A 15,325-nucleotide genomic window follows, 5' to 3' on the forward strand; every position below is an offset into this window, starting at 1 on the left:
TTGAAAGTGTTATTTAAATTAGTATTTTTTACTGTTAACTGTTCAAATATTATTCCTACCGCAACAAAAAATATTTGGACTTATTATTTTAGACTCACCCTGTAAGGGTGGTATGTTTAGTTGCCTAAGCTTAAAGAAAACTAAATCATATATTATAATCTAAGAAAAATTATTTTTAGAATAAAAAGTTAAAAGAAAAGACAATACAAGGTAAAATTAAAAGGGCGGTGTACGAAAAGAGCAACTAAACATTCATAATATATTATTTTTTTATTATAAAAACTGTATTCTCTAATTTTTTGTTTAAAATATATGAGAATTGTTATAAATTATAAAATATGAATCATATAAGCATTTTCGTGTCCTTTAAAAATGTCCTTGTCAAATGTGTCAAGTGTCAAGTCAATAGTCAATTGTCAATGTCAGTTCGTTTCTGATTTTGATTTTAGATTTTAGTTGCGGTGTGGTTATTTCGAATAAATTATTAATTAAAGGTTTACCATATTGTAGCCTGATTTTACAGTTTTATATTTCAAATGACCATGACGGATAATCAGTCTGCAAGCGAACCGTTGCATTTTGTTGCCCCTGTTATTCAGGACAATCCAACTGGATGGGGGCCATGTGAACTGCCGGATCAGTTTAAAGACATGCCATATCAACCTTTCAGTAAAGGAGACCGATTAGGGAAAATTAGTGACTGGACGGGAGCAGCTTTTCAAGATAAAAAATATGCAAGTAAGTTTTTTTCTTTTCTAAATTAAAATTTAAAATACATACCTAATTTCTTTTAAGACAAATATGCTTCCCAGTTCGGTTCTGGTAGCCAGTATGCTTACTATCATGATGAGGATGAAAGTACATTTCACCTTGTTGATACAACTCGTGTACAAAAGCCTCCATACCAACGTGGACGATTCCGTGCCAACCAAAGGAATCTTAGAGGACGCGGGGGTCGTAGTAATGTTCAAGGTGGCGGTATGCAATCGTTAGGTAAAGGGCTTAAAACAAGGGATACTTACAAGAAGAGCCAAGTTAGGAAATGGCAAGGAAGAGTATGAAAAATAAATTATTTTTAGTTCTTTGTTAAGCTTACTGTTATGTTACAGCCTCAAATTAAAATACGAGATGCATCTGTTACTGTTAAACCAGACTGGACTACTATTGAGGAAATGGATTTTCCACGTCTTGGGAAGTTATCTTTACCAAGCATCAAAGAAGGTAATTAAATAATAATATCGAAAATTTAATGTCATTGTAATGTCCTTTTTGTTTAGGAGAGGATATTGTATGTTGTGGAGAATTGGAATACTATGATAAATCTTATGACAGAGTTAATGTTAAAAATGAAAAACCATTGCAAAGTGTTAATCGTATTTTCCATACTGTAAGTATTTATCTTAATTTTTTATTGAATTATTTATTGTATTACTATACTATTTAGGTTACAACAACTGATGATCCTATCATTCGTAAACTCTCTAAAACTGAGGGTAATGTCTATGCTACTGATGCTATTTTGGCAACTATTATGTGCTGCACTAGATCAAACTATTCATGGGACATTGTCATTGAAAAAATTGGTAGATAAATATGTTAGTCAATTAGAAGTAATTCTGATGGCCCATTATTTTTAGGGGATAAATTATTCTTTGATAAGAGAGACAACACTGAGTTTGATCTGTTGACTGTAAATGAAACATCAGTAGAACCACCACAAGATGATGGAAATTCTCTGAATTCGCCAAGGAATTTAGCTTTAGAAGCTACCTTCATTAATCATAACTTCAGCCAGCAGGTATTGTATTAAAGGGAACATTTAATATATGAGGAACTATTTTTTTTTATTTGTAGGTCTTAAAAACTGGAGCTAATGAACCACGCTATAAATTCGATGAGCCTAATCCTTTTATTTCTGAAGAGGAAGAAGGCGAAGTAGCAAGTGTTGCTTATAGATATCGCAAATGGGACTTGGGTGGGGGAATTGTAAGTTTCAATAAGCTTTAGAAATAATTTCTTTGACTATAAAAAGACTTTAACAGGTATTAGTGGCTCGTTGCGAACATGATGCAGTAGTTCAGTCTCCAAGTGGAGAATTACAGTTCCTTACTATTAAAGCATTGAACGAATGGGATTCCAAAATAGCTAATGGTGTAGAATGGCGCCAAAAGCTTGACATTCAAAGAGGTGCAGTTTTAGCTAACGAGCTTAGAAATAATGCTTGCAAATTGGCCAAATGGACAGTACAAGCGTTACTAGCCGGTAGTGATCAAATTAAATTTGGGTATGAAATTTCATTAAATATCATATAAGGGCATTAATTTTTATGTTATATTTACAGTTATGTGAGTCGTTCCCATGTTAGAGACAGCAACAAGCATGTTATACTTGGCACACAGCAATATAAACCAGCTGAATTTGCAACTCAAATTAATTTGAATATGGATAATGCCTGGGGTGTTTTAAGGTCTGCATTAATTCTCTCTTAAATTCATAATTACTAATATGTTCATCGGCTTATTTTAGATGCATTATTGATATAGTAATGAAGCAAAAAGATGGAAAATACCTAATTATGAAAGATCCAAACAAGTCCATGATTCGTCTGTATGATATTCCAGATAACACCTTTGAATCTGATGGAGAATCGGGAAGTGATGATGACACTCCACAAGATTCTGCAGCATTTCAGAGTCTATATCCTTACAATAGTAATACTAAGCGTTAAAAGAATGTTTGTATTTTTTAAGGATTTTAAAAACATAAATTACTGAAATACAATCACAATTTTCATTCAGTTAATGTTTTATCCTTTAAGAAATAGGTTTTCCATTAAACTTTAGCTTATAATTCCAGTTAAAAAATATTTATATAATCTGTGCATATACAGGGTGGCGCACCCCCAAGTAGCATTTGGACGTTATCTAACGTCGGGTATATGTCGCGTTCAATAAACCCGACGTCGGGTACCAACGTCGGTTCGACCGCCTGACGACCCTTATTTGCACCTAAATGGGGAATACATATTCGGGTCGCCTCGACGTCGGTATCTGACCTAATAGGGAATGTAATTCTACCAATTACCAACGTCATATTACGTTGGATTTTAGTTACTTAAAATTCGTCGCTAAGCACTTACGTTACGTTTGGTTTCATATTTGCTACCAAGAATACATAAAAACCTAACCAAACTACCTAATTACAAATGGATTCATAATCACTCCTAGAATAGAACTATAAGTGCCTATCTAATTTCATATTATAATAATTCTGAATCATTAATCCAGACATCAGTTTTGTCAACGGAAGTCACTTTTTTGATATATCTGATTAAAATACTCCGGAAAACAACGAGCGCCTTCAAAAGTAGGTAGATTTATGAAATAAAAATATCTATAAAAAAGTAACTCGCAAAATATTTTTTTTATTTTCTAGCTGGTTTAATCATAAAACTGTATTGTGGTTCCCCCCAAACTCAACCTTATCAATATTATTCTACTAGAAATCGGAATGTGAATATAAATTTTAAAAACAAAAAAGATTTTAAAATGGCTGACAATCGGATACCTGTTAAGAATGGCGGATTTCTGTGTCCGACTTAATATGAACTACCAATATACCGATTCCGACCGGGTGTCCAACATTAGTCGTCTCACACGACCGAAGTCATCAAACCGGACAACCGGCAATCGTATTATGACGTATATAATTCCAACGTACGCCACGTAACCTCACTTTGCGTAACAGTGATTTGTGCAACTATATTTTAGTTTTTGTTTTCTCTTTAAAACAATGGGCAGCCACTTTTTTAAGATAGTATATACAAAATTTAAAAGAATTGGAACCAGTACCTCACATGTGGGAGGAGGATGGGGTCTGCTAGTTTCCTAAGCTAACAAATAAAATTAAGATGCACCAGTGTAATGCAGCATCTTTTCCGCATAAAAAGCATTCGTGGGCGGAGGGAAGACATCACTACTACTATTATTATTTTGCAAAAGCCTCGACCTCTTTCTGTAAAATGTAGATGAATGTCTAAATGCCTTTTTAGTGTTTTTTTAGGCATAATAAAAAAAAAGTTTGTTTACAAAAACTTTTTATTAGGTTATGTTCATGATGTTTATTAGGCCGCAAATGCTACTTAATGGGTTGTATTTACGGACGTAAATAGAGATACGTAAATTTAAAAATATGAACATAAAATACAACAAAATATAATTGTACGTTACTTTAGGGATTATCAGTGAGACGTATCCTATTCGGACAACGGGTAGACGTCGGGCTAGTTCAAGTATAGGTACGTCGTGCAAGCCAACGTTGGAACGACGTTGGGAAATTAATAAAAATGGTACGTTGTTATTTTGTACGTCGACAGATCGTTGGATTTACCGACTTGGACCCAACGACGTCACTTTTAATAGGAAAGCGACGTTACCAGTCGTATCACCAACACCCGACCTAAATTTACACAAAGTCTGACGTCGCTTCAGGTCAGATTTAGTTCGAAGTCACATATTATATGCTACTTGGGCCTCTTTCGCCTTGGTTGATTATACTAAAAGAGAAAGATATAGAAACAAAATATTTTATAGGTATATGTGGGAAGGCAATGTGCACAATTTAAAATTATTTTGAAATATACAGGGTGTTTTAGAACTAAGGTCCGTAAGTTATACTTTTTCTTATGGAATATATTTTATTTTATTTTGGATTCTTTTGCTTAAAAAAGGTATTCATTATAAGGGTTAAGTAAAATATGTTTAAAATCTTTGGTTTTTGAGATATTTAAAGATATTTAAATATGCATGCTACAATAGAATAGGTTATCAACACCCTGTACATTACTTTTCAGAATTAATTCTTGCGTTGAGTTTAAAAGTAGACAAATGAACTTTACTGAAAAATTTTATTGGAGCACCTTAAATTTATACAGGAGCACCAAAAAAAATTGCTGATCTATTTTAAATATTTATTTTACATAAAAACGTTATTTTGAACGCAACACCCTGTGTTTTTAAAATAAGTCGAAGCAGATTTAAATACTCCTTCAAACTATATTAGGGTTTCCCTATACCTATCTAGAATACACCTATCTTACTACCTATATTTGAATAAAAGGGATTTTTCATTAAAATGGCAACAAGATGGCTGGTGTCGCCATAGCAATTTTATAGTGACAGTTAGTAACTGTCGTAACCATTTAGTAACTGTTTTCAAATTCGACATTAGTTTATGGACATTATTATTTAGATTTTTAACAGTTTACTTAAATTTACCTACAATAGTTTAATATGGAAGTATTCATTATTTTATCAAGAAAAATAAAGCAGTATCTGCTAGCGGAACGAATGGATATGTTACTACTGATTTTATTTTGTGCAGAAAATTGCTTCTTGGCCTCAAAGGCTTATGCTCAAAGATATCCAAATAAGAATCTTCCTGATAAGCGTTCCTTTGAAAAACTACTGACCCTATTTCGCAGAGCTGGTGGTGTGGTTTATAAAAAACCTATTAGGCAGAAACCTGTCGTTTGAAGTCAAGAAAATGAATTTGCCGTAATTGGCTATTTTATAGAAAATCCATATTATATCTACAAGTAATCGTAAAATAAATCAAAGAACTACTTCTTCGTTTTTCTTGATAGCATAATAAATACATATTTAATAAATTTTATCTATTGTAGGTAAATTAAATATTCTGTCTATTGTAGGTAAATTAAATAAAAGTAAACTCCTATAAATATAAATAAAGTCCATAAACTAATTTCGATTTTGAAAATAGCTACTAACTGTCACATATTGTTAACTCACAATATGCCACCCGAGCCTGTCGGGTTCAACCCGGCCCCGCCCCACTTCCTCTACGATCGTTAAAATTTAGAAATTCTGAAAATTTTGTTGGGTCGTGTGAGCTTAAGGGATAATGGGCTTTATGTATAGCTTGGCTTTATGATGGAAATTCCCCGTTGTTGGCAATAAAAAGCCGTACAAATCTTAATACAGTAGGGTAACCTTTTGAATATGCGCTGCTATATTATTAATAATACTTAACTAATACTACTAATATAACTAAATCATAAGCAGGGTTACAACATAATATTATTGACTGATAATATAAAAAGTAAGTAAACAATAAAAATCCGACCGCTACAGGACATTTGAACCGCTTGAACATTTTCTATAATTATTATTTCGATACATCAATGCAAGTTATGGCACATTTCGATAACAAATTAAGTATAATAGTTTACAGTTGAGGGTTGGAACCTTTGGTGTTAAACAGCAAAATAAAAACACTAAATCACCACAATACACCAAAACACTTTTACTTTTACACTGGACGCGCGTTTCGCTAACCATGTTAGCATCATCAGCAGATGATTATAAACTAAAGAAAAAAGTTTATAATCATCTGCTGATGATGCTAACATGGTTAGCGAAACGCGCGTCCAGTGTAAAAGTAAAAGTGTTTTGGTGTATTGTGGTGATTTAGTGTTTTTATTTTGAAGTATAATAGTGTTTTATTTAGGGAATGCATTGCCGATTTATCAATTTAACGGTTAAAATGCACTAAAAACGCAGTAAAATATTACCGGTAAATCGTCTTCAAAGACCGGTAATTTCAGTAATCATTAAAAAAAGAAATATACACTAGGCTAGAAGCCAGAAGCCAAACTTGTCAGAACTCAGAAAATATTAAAGGCTATATAAAGCCTTTATTTCGACCTTTTTTAAATAAATTATAGATATCGATAGATTTATTACTATTTCCAAGAAATCCCTTAAAAATGTATTATTTATTTAAATTGCTCTAAAAAAATATGGTATAGTTTTTAATGGCAGCATTGCAGTCAATAAAAATTGATATGGAGGAGTTATTCGCAAAAATTAAAACCAGTATATAACAGATTTTGCTTTAAAATGTAGAATTGCTAAGGTAACAAATCAGAGCACAACTTTAAGTATAGATTGTCGATGTCTTTCGTCTTTCAATACTACGGATAAAAGTTACTATAAATGCGACATATGCTAAAAAGTGTCGACATATTCACCAGGGACGTGCATATGGGTTATCACTGGAATATTTTTCTAAAAAAGCATGTACGCCACTTTTTTTCTCTTGTTAGCAAAATAGTGTAAGCAATTTAATGCCGATTTGTCTATTGTCTATTGTCGATTTCGGCCTCCTACATGAGATACGCAATTTTATTAATTTGCTTTGTTCCAAGTCTAATATAGCAACATTTAAAAAATAAAAAAATTAATATCATTAACTCGCTAAAGTTTTAAATAAGTAGTAATTGATTCCTCATCAAAACTATAAAAAAAGTCCTATAAACTGGGTATGGAGATGCATAGTTTTAGAGTTACAGGATGTTAAAACTATTTAAAATTAGGTTTTTTGTAATTATCTAAAAAAAATTATTTGAAATTGTTGTAGGTTTGTTTGATGTTGATTAATTTGTTTCAATAAAACCATAAAATTTTCTGTAATGCATCAAAAACCTTAAAATTTGTGATGAATTGAACTTTGACCTCAAATAACTCTTAAATGATTGGGTTTCTCGAAAAATCATAAGAGCCCTTTTTGGTAGAACGTTCAATTCTCTACTAAATAAGAAAAAGGATCTTTTTTGTGACACACGACAGGCTAGCAATAAAATTTATAGGTGCAGAACAAAATTTTTCCATGGTATTTTTATGGAATAGAAAAACGTGATGTGGGCAGTCTTAATATTAATATTAAAAATTCAAATTTTAACTGGTAAATCAAATTTTAACTGGTATCTTTTTACGTCAAATTGAAACTTTTGAGCCTGTTTGCAAGATTTTTTTTAATCACCCTAATGAACATACTTATTACTCATGCATATTATGGTAAAAAAAAAACAAATATTAAACTTTCATATATACCTATATATACTTATAATATACTTTATATAATACGACATATTCATTTGAGACAAGGAGCCAGTGTTTTATTAAAGTGGTCTTATTTATCACAGCAATGAGGTTGTATAAAACATAATTAATATTGTTCTTAGATAAAAATTTAGCTTTTTTTAAACTGCTATTCTTTTAGAGTAAGCTTTCCATAACATTTCTCTATACAATTGTGCGGCAGCAACAGGATCACATGCTTCAGTAATTCCCCTGCCAACGACGGCAACATCGGCTCCTTTTTCAGCGACAACTAAATCAGGCGTGTTGTATTGCTGTCCCAAATTGTCCACTTTTGACTCTATTTTTACGCCTGGGGTAAGTTGGATCAATCCTGGATTATCTAGGAATAGTGGATTTTGACAAACAATTCCTGATATTAAGTCAGGATATTCAGATGCCAGTTTTAATGTAGACTTGGTATAACTGTCTGTTATCAAACTTCCTGCAGCACTAGTTTCAGCTAATAAAAATACGCCTCTCTCTGGATTTCCAGTAGCACCTAGAACACAATTAAAAAATAGTATTTTAATTAACTACACTAACACTCATTATAGAAAGATTTAAAAAGGATAGAACGTTTCCAGACACACAAATCTATTTCCAAAAATTATTCTTTCTTGAATTTTAAACTATATACCATTTAAAAATCATTTTTACTCAATATAAAAATAAATTAACCTTTTTAAAAGTCCATTTCACTAGTCCGAAAAAGTAGCAAAATAAGCGTTCGGCATTTAACGTTTTACGTAAAACTGGCTAGGTATTTTTACACAAATGAAGAAGGAAATTAAACTTATTGAACTATATCCGTATTGTAGCACATTTTTAGACAACTTCTTTATTTTTATGATTTTGATGGCCAAACATCAACAAAATATTCCTTATGTTTGGACTAAATTTTCTAGAAAATAAAGACATAATACGGAAATAGATTGAAGTTTTGTGATTAAACTGATACATATTATTACACTAATATAATTGATACGGTTTTGTAACAAATTGCTCGCTATTTTATAGCAAATGCTGAAGCTCTGCAAACCTTAATTTTGTGTGGCTTAACACGACAAAATCGGGCTAAGCCTTAGGCAGATTTCTGATATATTGATATCTATTTCTATATACTTAAAATGCTAATGTTTATCTGTGTCGTCTCTACTGAAGTAACGACTTGCTCTAGAAAGTTGTTTTTTTTACTAAAAGATCCGGATTTTTTGTTTTTCACTTAATTGAAAAAAAATAAAAAGTATTTTTTTTTCCTGATGTGGCGGATGCGCCAGGCTTCAATTAGTATAATATACAGGGTGGTCCGAATTGTAGTCCGGAAACTTCGGCAGCATATTCTGCAGATAAAAATAAGTAAAAAGTTCGTATAAATGTATGTCCTAAAATGCTTAGTTTCGGAGATACAGGGTGTAGAAGTTTCATTCTTATTTCGATTTTTTTCCAGATAATTTCTGAAATAACGTCAATATTTGCATGAAAATTGGTATCTGTTTTTTTTTTACATGAAAAATTTAATTTTGATGTCAATATAACTCCTATTTGTAGGGGGCGCCACCTACATGTGTTTAAACTGTTTTGAAAAGTAATAACTTTTCGTCCGTACCTGTATAAAACTACTGGGTGAAAAAATGTATATTTCCGTGCCTTTCTACGTAAAAAATGTCTCTTGTTAAAAATCGCTACGAGCAACCGTTCTCAAGATATTTAGAATGGAAATAGTCAATGCATGTCATTATTGACAAAAAAATAAACACGTTGAGTAGATAGTGTTATTTGACTGAAATAATCAATTTGGAAAATTTTTATTTTTAAATTAATAATATGTTTTTCTACGAAAAAATGATGATAAAACAGTTTCTGTTGAACTTTTGGCACAAAAACATTTCAAATTTATGATTTCAGTTTAATATTACTGTTAGTCAACATGTTTAATTTATGTCAATGATGATAGGTCTTGATAATTTCGATTCCAAATATCTCAAGAACCATTCCTTGGTAGCGATTTTTACCAAGAGATCTTTTTTACGTTGAAAATGTTATAAATTTATATTTTTTTACTCACTAATTTTATACAGGTACGGACGAAAAGTTATTACTCTTCAAACCAGTTAAAAAATATGTAGGTGGCGCCCTCTACAAGTAGGAGCCATATGACATCAAAATCAAATTTTTCATGTCAAAAAATATTTGGAAAAATTCGAAATAAAATGAAACTTCTACACCCTGTATCTCAAAAACTAAGCATTTTAGGACCTAGATTTATACGAACTTTTTTACTTATTTTTATCTGCCGAATATGCTGCCGAAGTTTCCGGAATACAGTTCGGACCACCCTGTATATTTCCTTCGGCCACACACCCGGCGCTTTACCCGATCCCTCAGAGAGGCCCGAACTGAGTACAGCGTAATAGTGTGGTAATAGTATAAAATAAAATAAAAAGTAAATGACGTCTAGGGCTTGACCTCGCCAAAATTTTCATCGATTGCCCTTCCCTAGCCGTCTTCGACGCCGTTTTTTTTTCGATCATATTGTATTTAATAGTGCTTGCTTACCTTTTATGGCATCTAATACACCCTTGCCAGTTAAGGAATGTACAGTTACAAGGCTAGCCCATGAAGAAATTTGGTATATCCCTTTACTGTATTGGAATTCTACTGTTTTTCCAATATCAGCAAACTTTCTATCTTCGAACAATACAAAATTATGTCTTTTAGCAATATCTTTCAGGGGTTCGATAAAATTGCTATGAAAATCTTCTATAATATCAATATGTGTTTTTAAGGCACATATATATGGACCTACTTGTTCAGCAAGATTTAAAATTTTCGTTGCATCTGTAAGATCAGCTGCCAGACATAAAGTTGTTTGTTTTGCAGACATAATTTCAAATAACTTAGCTGCTACCGGATTTTTTGCTAGTTTTGATCTTTCTATGAATGACAGTTTTAATCTATCTACAAAAATAAAATTAATAGATATATACTAATGATGTGTAGATCAACTAGTATAGTATACTTACTAGCAGGAGGTGCTTTATTCAGAACTGCATCTGTAACTTGAGTTTCAGCTAAATACTTTTGAACTTTTTGTTGCATTTCTGAATCGATACACTTGGCTTCTACTAAATATTGAATGATTTCTGTTAAAGACAATACAGCGTGCATTCTAATTCCATTTTTTTCTAGGATTTTTGCACCACCCTGTTCTCTGTTTAAGAGCACAACCGCATCTTTGCATTTAATTCCTGCAATAGAAAATTTTGTATATTATGGAATAGAGAAAATATACTTTTAGTTACCTTCATTTAGAAGATCTCTAACTGTTTCTAATATACTGCTTCCAGAAGTGACAACATCTTCGACTATAAGACATTTATCTCCTTCTTTGAATACTCCTTCGATTAGCTTCTTTGTCCCATAATCTTTAGCTTCTTTTCGTCTCATTACCATTGGAAGTCCTGTTTCTAAAGATACAGCAGTCGCAATCGGCAAAGCAGTGTATGGAACTCCACAGAGAATATCGATATTTTTAATATCTTTCAATATATCCACAAGAAGATGCGACAAAGTTTTCTAAAATAGATATAAAAGCAGCATAAATATCTTATAATTTTTATACAGGGTGTCAAAGAAATAGTGAATCAATAACAACAAAAATAATACAAGAAGTTCCTACGAACATATGCCCTAAAATGCTTCCCAAAGAAAAAACAGCACTCAACATTACAGTTGGGGGTTCGAACCTTTGGTGTTACACAGCAAAATAAAACAATTAATCACCACAATGCACCAAAACATTTTTACTTTTACACTGGACGCGCGTTTCGCTAACCATGTTAGCATCATCAAATGTTGCAATCATGCAAATATTTTAATCACCTGTTAATGATGCTAACATTAAGGTTAGCGAAACGCGCGTCCAGTGTAAAAGTAAAAGTGTTTTGGTGTATTGTGATGATTTAGTGTTTTATTTTGCCCTCGAAATGTTAAATAAAAATAATATATTTTATATTTATTTTTAAGAAACATTGCTAAACCGTTTTTTTTTCTGAAATTTAGTACTCTTGTACACATTTTAATTCCAAAGCCAAGGGTAGATAGTACTACTGATGGTACTTCTTTTATCCTTATATAGATACAGTAATTTCAATAAATGACATAAAAAGCTCGAACTTTTTTACGTAAAAAAGGTGGTCTTCGTTTAGTTCGAAATGGTGGACGGTTTTCAAGATATTTGCGTTTAAAGGTTACGATGCATCGAGTTTAGTATTAGCCTATTAGAGAAATGATAAAATGTAAAGAAATTTTAAATAAATGAATCTCCTGATAACTCTAATACTAAAATCGATGCATCGCAAATATCTTGAAAACCGTTCACCCTAAACTAAACGAACAGCACCTTTTTCCCATAAAAAGTCCTAGCTTTAATTCTCATTTGTTGATATTACTGTATCTATAAGGATAAAAGTACCACTAGTAGTACTCTCTACCCTAATGGAAAGTACCCCTTGAGGGCTGTTAGCGAATTTTGCATTATCGCCATTCGCTTTGGCACTAAAATATGTGTAAGACTACCTACCAAATTTCAGAAAAAAACGGTTTAGCAATGTTATTAAAAATAAAGAAAATATATTTTTTATTTAACATTTCGAAGGCTGTAACTTCTTCAGGAAGCATTTTAGGGCATATGTTTATAGAAACTTTTTGTTTCATTTTTATCTTTAGAACACCCACCGAAATTAGATACACTATTTTTTTGACACCCTGTATATTTAGCGACTAAAAAGGCTTCCTGAGTTAATATACTATAATCTAAAGTCTTATATAAATACTTAAGTATATAATACAACGTAATGGAGCTTTCTTTATCATAATTTCTATACAATAAAATAGTAGGTCGCATGCAAAGTAATGATGCTAATTTAAATTTAATAATATATTAATTTATAAGCTTACCATTATTTCGGGGTAACTAACAATAACACGTAAATCGAAATAAACTGGAGTCATAAGTCCTACTTTAGTTTTAAATTCTCCAAATTTAACTGCTTTGATTTGAAACAGTTCAACAGCAAAAGCCTTCAATTTCTGGTGTTCCGCGCTCATTTTTATTGTTATTGAATCTAAAGTAATGTTATTTAAGGATAATATAAAAAATATGTAAACAGTGAAAACCCGACCACGTGTCACTCAGCGGCTGTAGTATCGACTAATAAATAAATAGCCTGAGAAAGTACTAAATCAAGACACATCAAGAGGCAGTACCGGCAGTACCAAGCGGGGACGCGGAGAACGAGTGCGCAATGCGCCAACTTGGTGCCAGCCATAGAATGGGGCCCAACAGTAATGCAAAATATATGACAGTACCGAAATAAAACGATTACAGAATAATGTTATCTGACAGTTCATTTTAAAAATACAATCATTCGTTCTCTCTTTAAACGCTCTGTATAAATAAAGAAAAAAAAATGTGTAAATAGGTACCATTACTTTGCCATTACCAATGCCTGAATGAACGAAAGATAAGATTTATAACATTGAAGTTCATTGAAAATACGTACCTACACCGGACGTCATTAAAAGTAGACGAAATTGTTTGTATACAGGGTGATCCAGGGTGACAAAACGCTACGGGGTCCGGCAATAGTGCGTCGGACATCTGTAGCTCCTAGAATAAAAAACTTGGGAATTTTGTTTAAGTGCAAACCTAAAGTATGTACTAGAATGTATTTCAGGAAAATATTTTAACTACTATAGAGTGGCTCAAAAAAGTGTGAGTGGATCGGGATGACTTTTTTAAATGAAACACCCTGTATATTATTGCATTTTTGGCTTTCTTTCATATCACTTCACATAATCCTAAGATATGAGTAAATATTTTTCGATTGTTTCAGAGATATTAATTAATAAATTAGAAATATTATATTTTTCAGTCTTTCTTAAAAAATTATTAAAAAAAATACAAGAACTATCCTGAAATCAAAACTATATTAGGTATTTACTTTAGATAGTTTGGACTTACTTTGCTATAAATATGGTAATCGTAAATCATACAGGATGTCCAAAATTCTACGCCAAATTTTCTAAAATATAAAATAATTTTTCGTCGTTTTTTTAACACCCTGTATGTTATTTTTTTGTTACATGGAGAATTAAAAAATAAACATTTTTTATATTTAGAGTATTTTAAAATTGTTAACGGTTTCGCAAATATTCGCGGTTTTATATTTCATATATGGCATTTTCAACAGTAATTTTTTTATCAAAGTTACCTATCTAATAAAAAATAATAATATACAGGGTGTTCCATTTAAAAAAAGAAAGAAAAACATACTGATTATCACGATCCTGCTCAAACCACTCAACTTAAGAAGCTCAATTTTGGCATACAGGTTGATTCTAGGGTGTAGAGGTTCGATAAGAAGGGATTTTTCGAAATTCCAGTTCCAAGGGAGTGAAACCGCCCCTCAAATATTACAATATTTTTTATTTTAAAAACGGTTAAGTTTCCGAAAAAACGCTTAAACACGTATATTTTATTTTGTACTTTTTACATATTTTAAGATTTTTTAAAAATGTATACAGGGTGTTTCGAAAAATCTGGTCATTGATTAACCACGATCCTGCTTAAAGCGCTTGACGTAAAAAGCGCATTATTGGAAAACGGATTGAAAAGGGATTTTTCGAAACTCGAATTCTAAGGGGGTGAAACCACCCCTCAAATATTAGAATATTATTTAAAAACCGGTGAGTTTTTCGGAAAAACTCTTAAACTCGTATATTTTATTTTGTTGTTTTACATATTTTAAGATTTTTTAAAAATTTATACAGGGTGTTTCATAAAATATGACCATTGAGTAATCACGATTCTGCCTAAACTGCTTGACGTTTAAAGCTGATTTTTGGTAAACGGATTGACTGTGGGGTGTAGAGGTTCGATAAGGAGAGGTTTCTCAAATCTCAAATTCCAAGAGGGTGAAAACGCCCCTCAGTTATTACAATATTTGTTATTTATAAAAGGGTTAGTCTTCCGGGAAAACGCTTGGACACGCATAATTTATTTTGTTTTTTTTTACATATTTTGAAATTTTAAAAAAAATCATACAGTGTGTTCCAAAAGTTGGGTAATTGATTAACCACGATTCTGCTTAAACTGCTTGACGTAAAAAGCTTATTTTTGGGAAACGGATTTTTCGAAAGTCAAATTCCAACGAGATGAAACTACCGCTCAAATATTACCAAGTTATATAATAATATCGCCATATTGTTTTTCTCATGCTGACATAAATGTGAGAAAATTTTATCCAGTTTGTACGTTAATGGAAATTCTTGCTTTGCTTTATCATCACCATTACAAATGATTAATTCGCGCGAATGAA

General features: G+C 31.7%; 2 protein-coding genes across 2 annotated transcripts; one reads left to right on the forward strand and one right to left on the reverse strand.

The window, feature by feature from the left end:
• The first annotated feature begins 392 nt into the window (after positions 1-392).
• LOC115879319 (eukaryotic translation initiation factor 3 subunit D) lies at positions 393-2,797 on the forward strand. Its single transcript, XM_030896088.1, has 10 exons — positions 393-738; positions 796-1,055; positions 1,110-1,221; positions 1,278-1,387; positions 1,445-1,583; positions 1,638-1,798; positions 1,855-1,986; positions 2,043-2,284; positions 2,342-2,467; positions 2,527-2,797. Exons 1-10 carry the CDS (start codon positions 537-539, stop codon positions 2,726-2,728), a joined length of 1,686 nt encoding a protein of 561 aa, XP_030751948.1. The 5' UTR covers positions 393-536; the 3' UTR covers positions 2,729-2,797.
• A 5,098-nt stretch (positions 2,798-7,895) lies between these two features.
• LOC115879222 (uridine 5'-monophosphate synthase) lies at positions 7,896-13,197 on the reverse strand. Its single transcript, XM_030895924.1, has 5 exons — positions 12,903-13,197; positions 11,246-11,519; positions 10,967-11,191; positions 10,500-10,901; positions 7,896-8,442 (listed from the first exon to the last, which is right to left on the reverse strand). The coding sequence occupies exons 1-5, from the start codon at positions 13,050-13,052 to the stop codon at positions 8,063-8,065; spliced, it is 1,431 nt and encodes a 476-aa protein (XP_030751784.1). The 5' UTR covers positions 13,053-13,197; the 3' UTR covers positions 7,896-8,062.
• Positions 13,198-15,325: the final 2,128 nt, after the last annotated feature.

This window comes from Sitophilus oryzae, unplaced genomic scaffold (assembly GCF_002938485.1).
Source record: "Sitophilus oryzae breed Bouriz unplaced genomic scaffold, Soryzae_2.0 scaffold_1576_pilon_pilon, whole genome shotgun sequence".
Lineage (NCBI taxonomy): Eukaryota > Metazoa > Arthropoda > Insecta > Coleoptera > Curculionidae > Sitophilus > Sitophilus oryzae.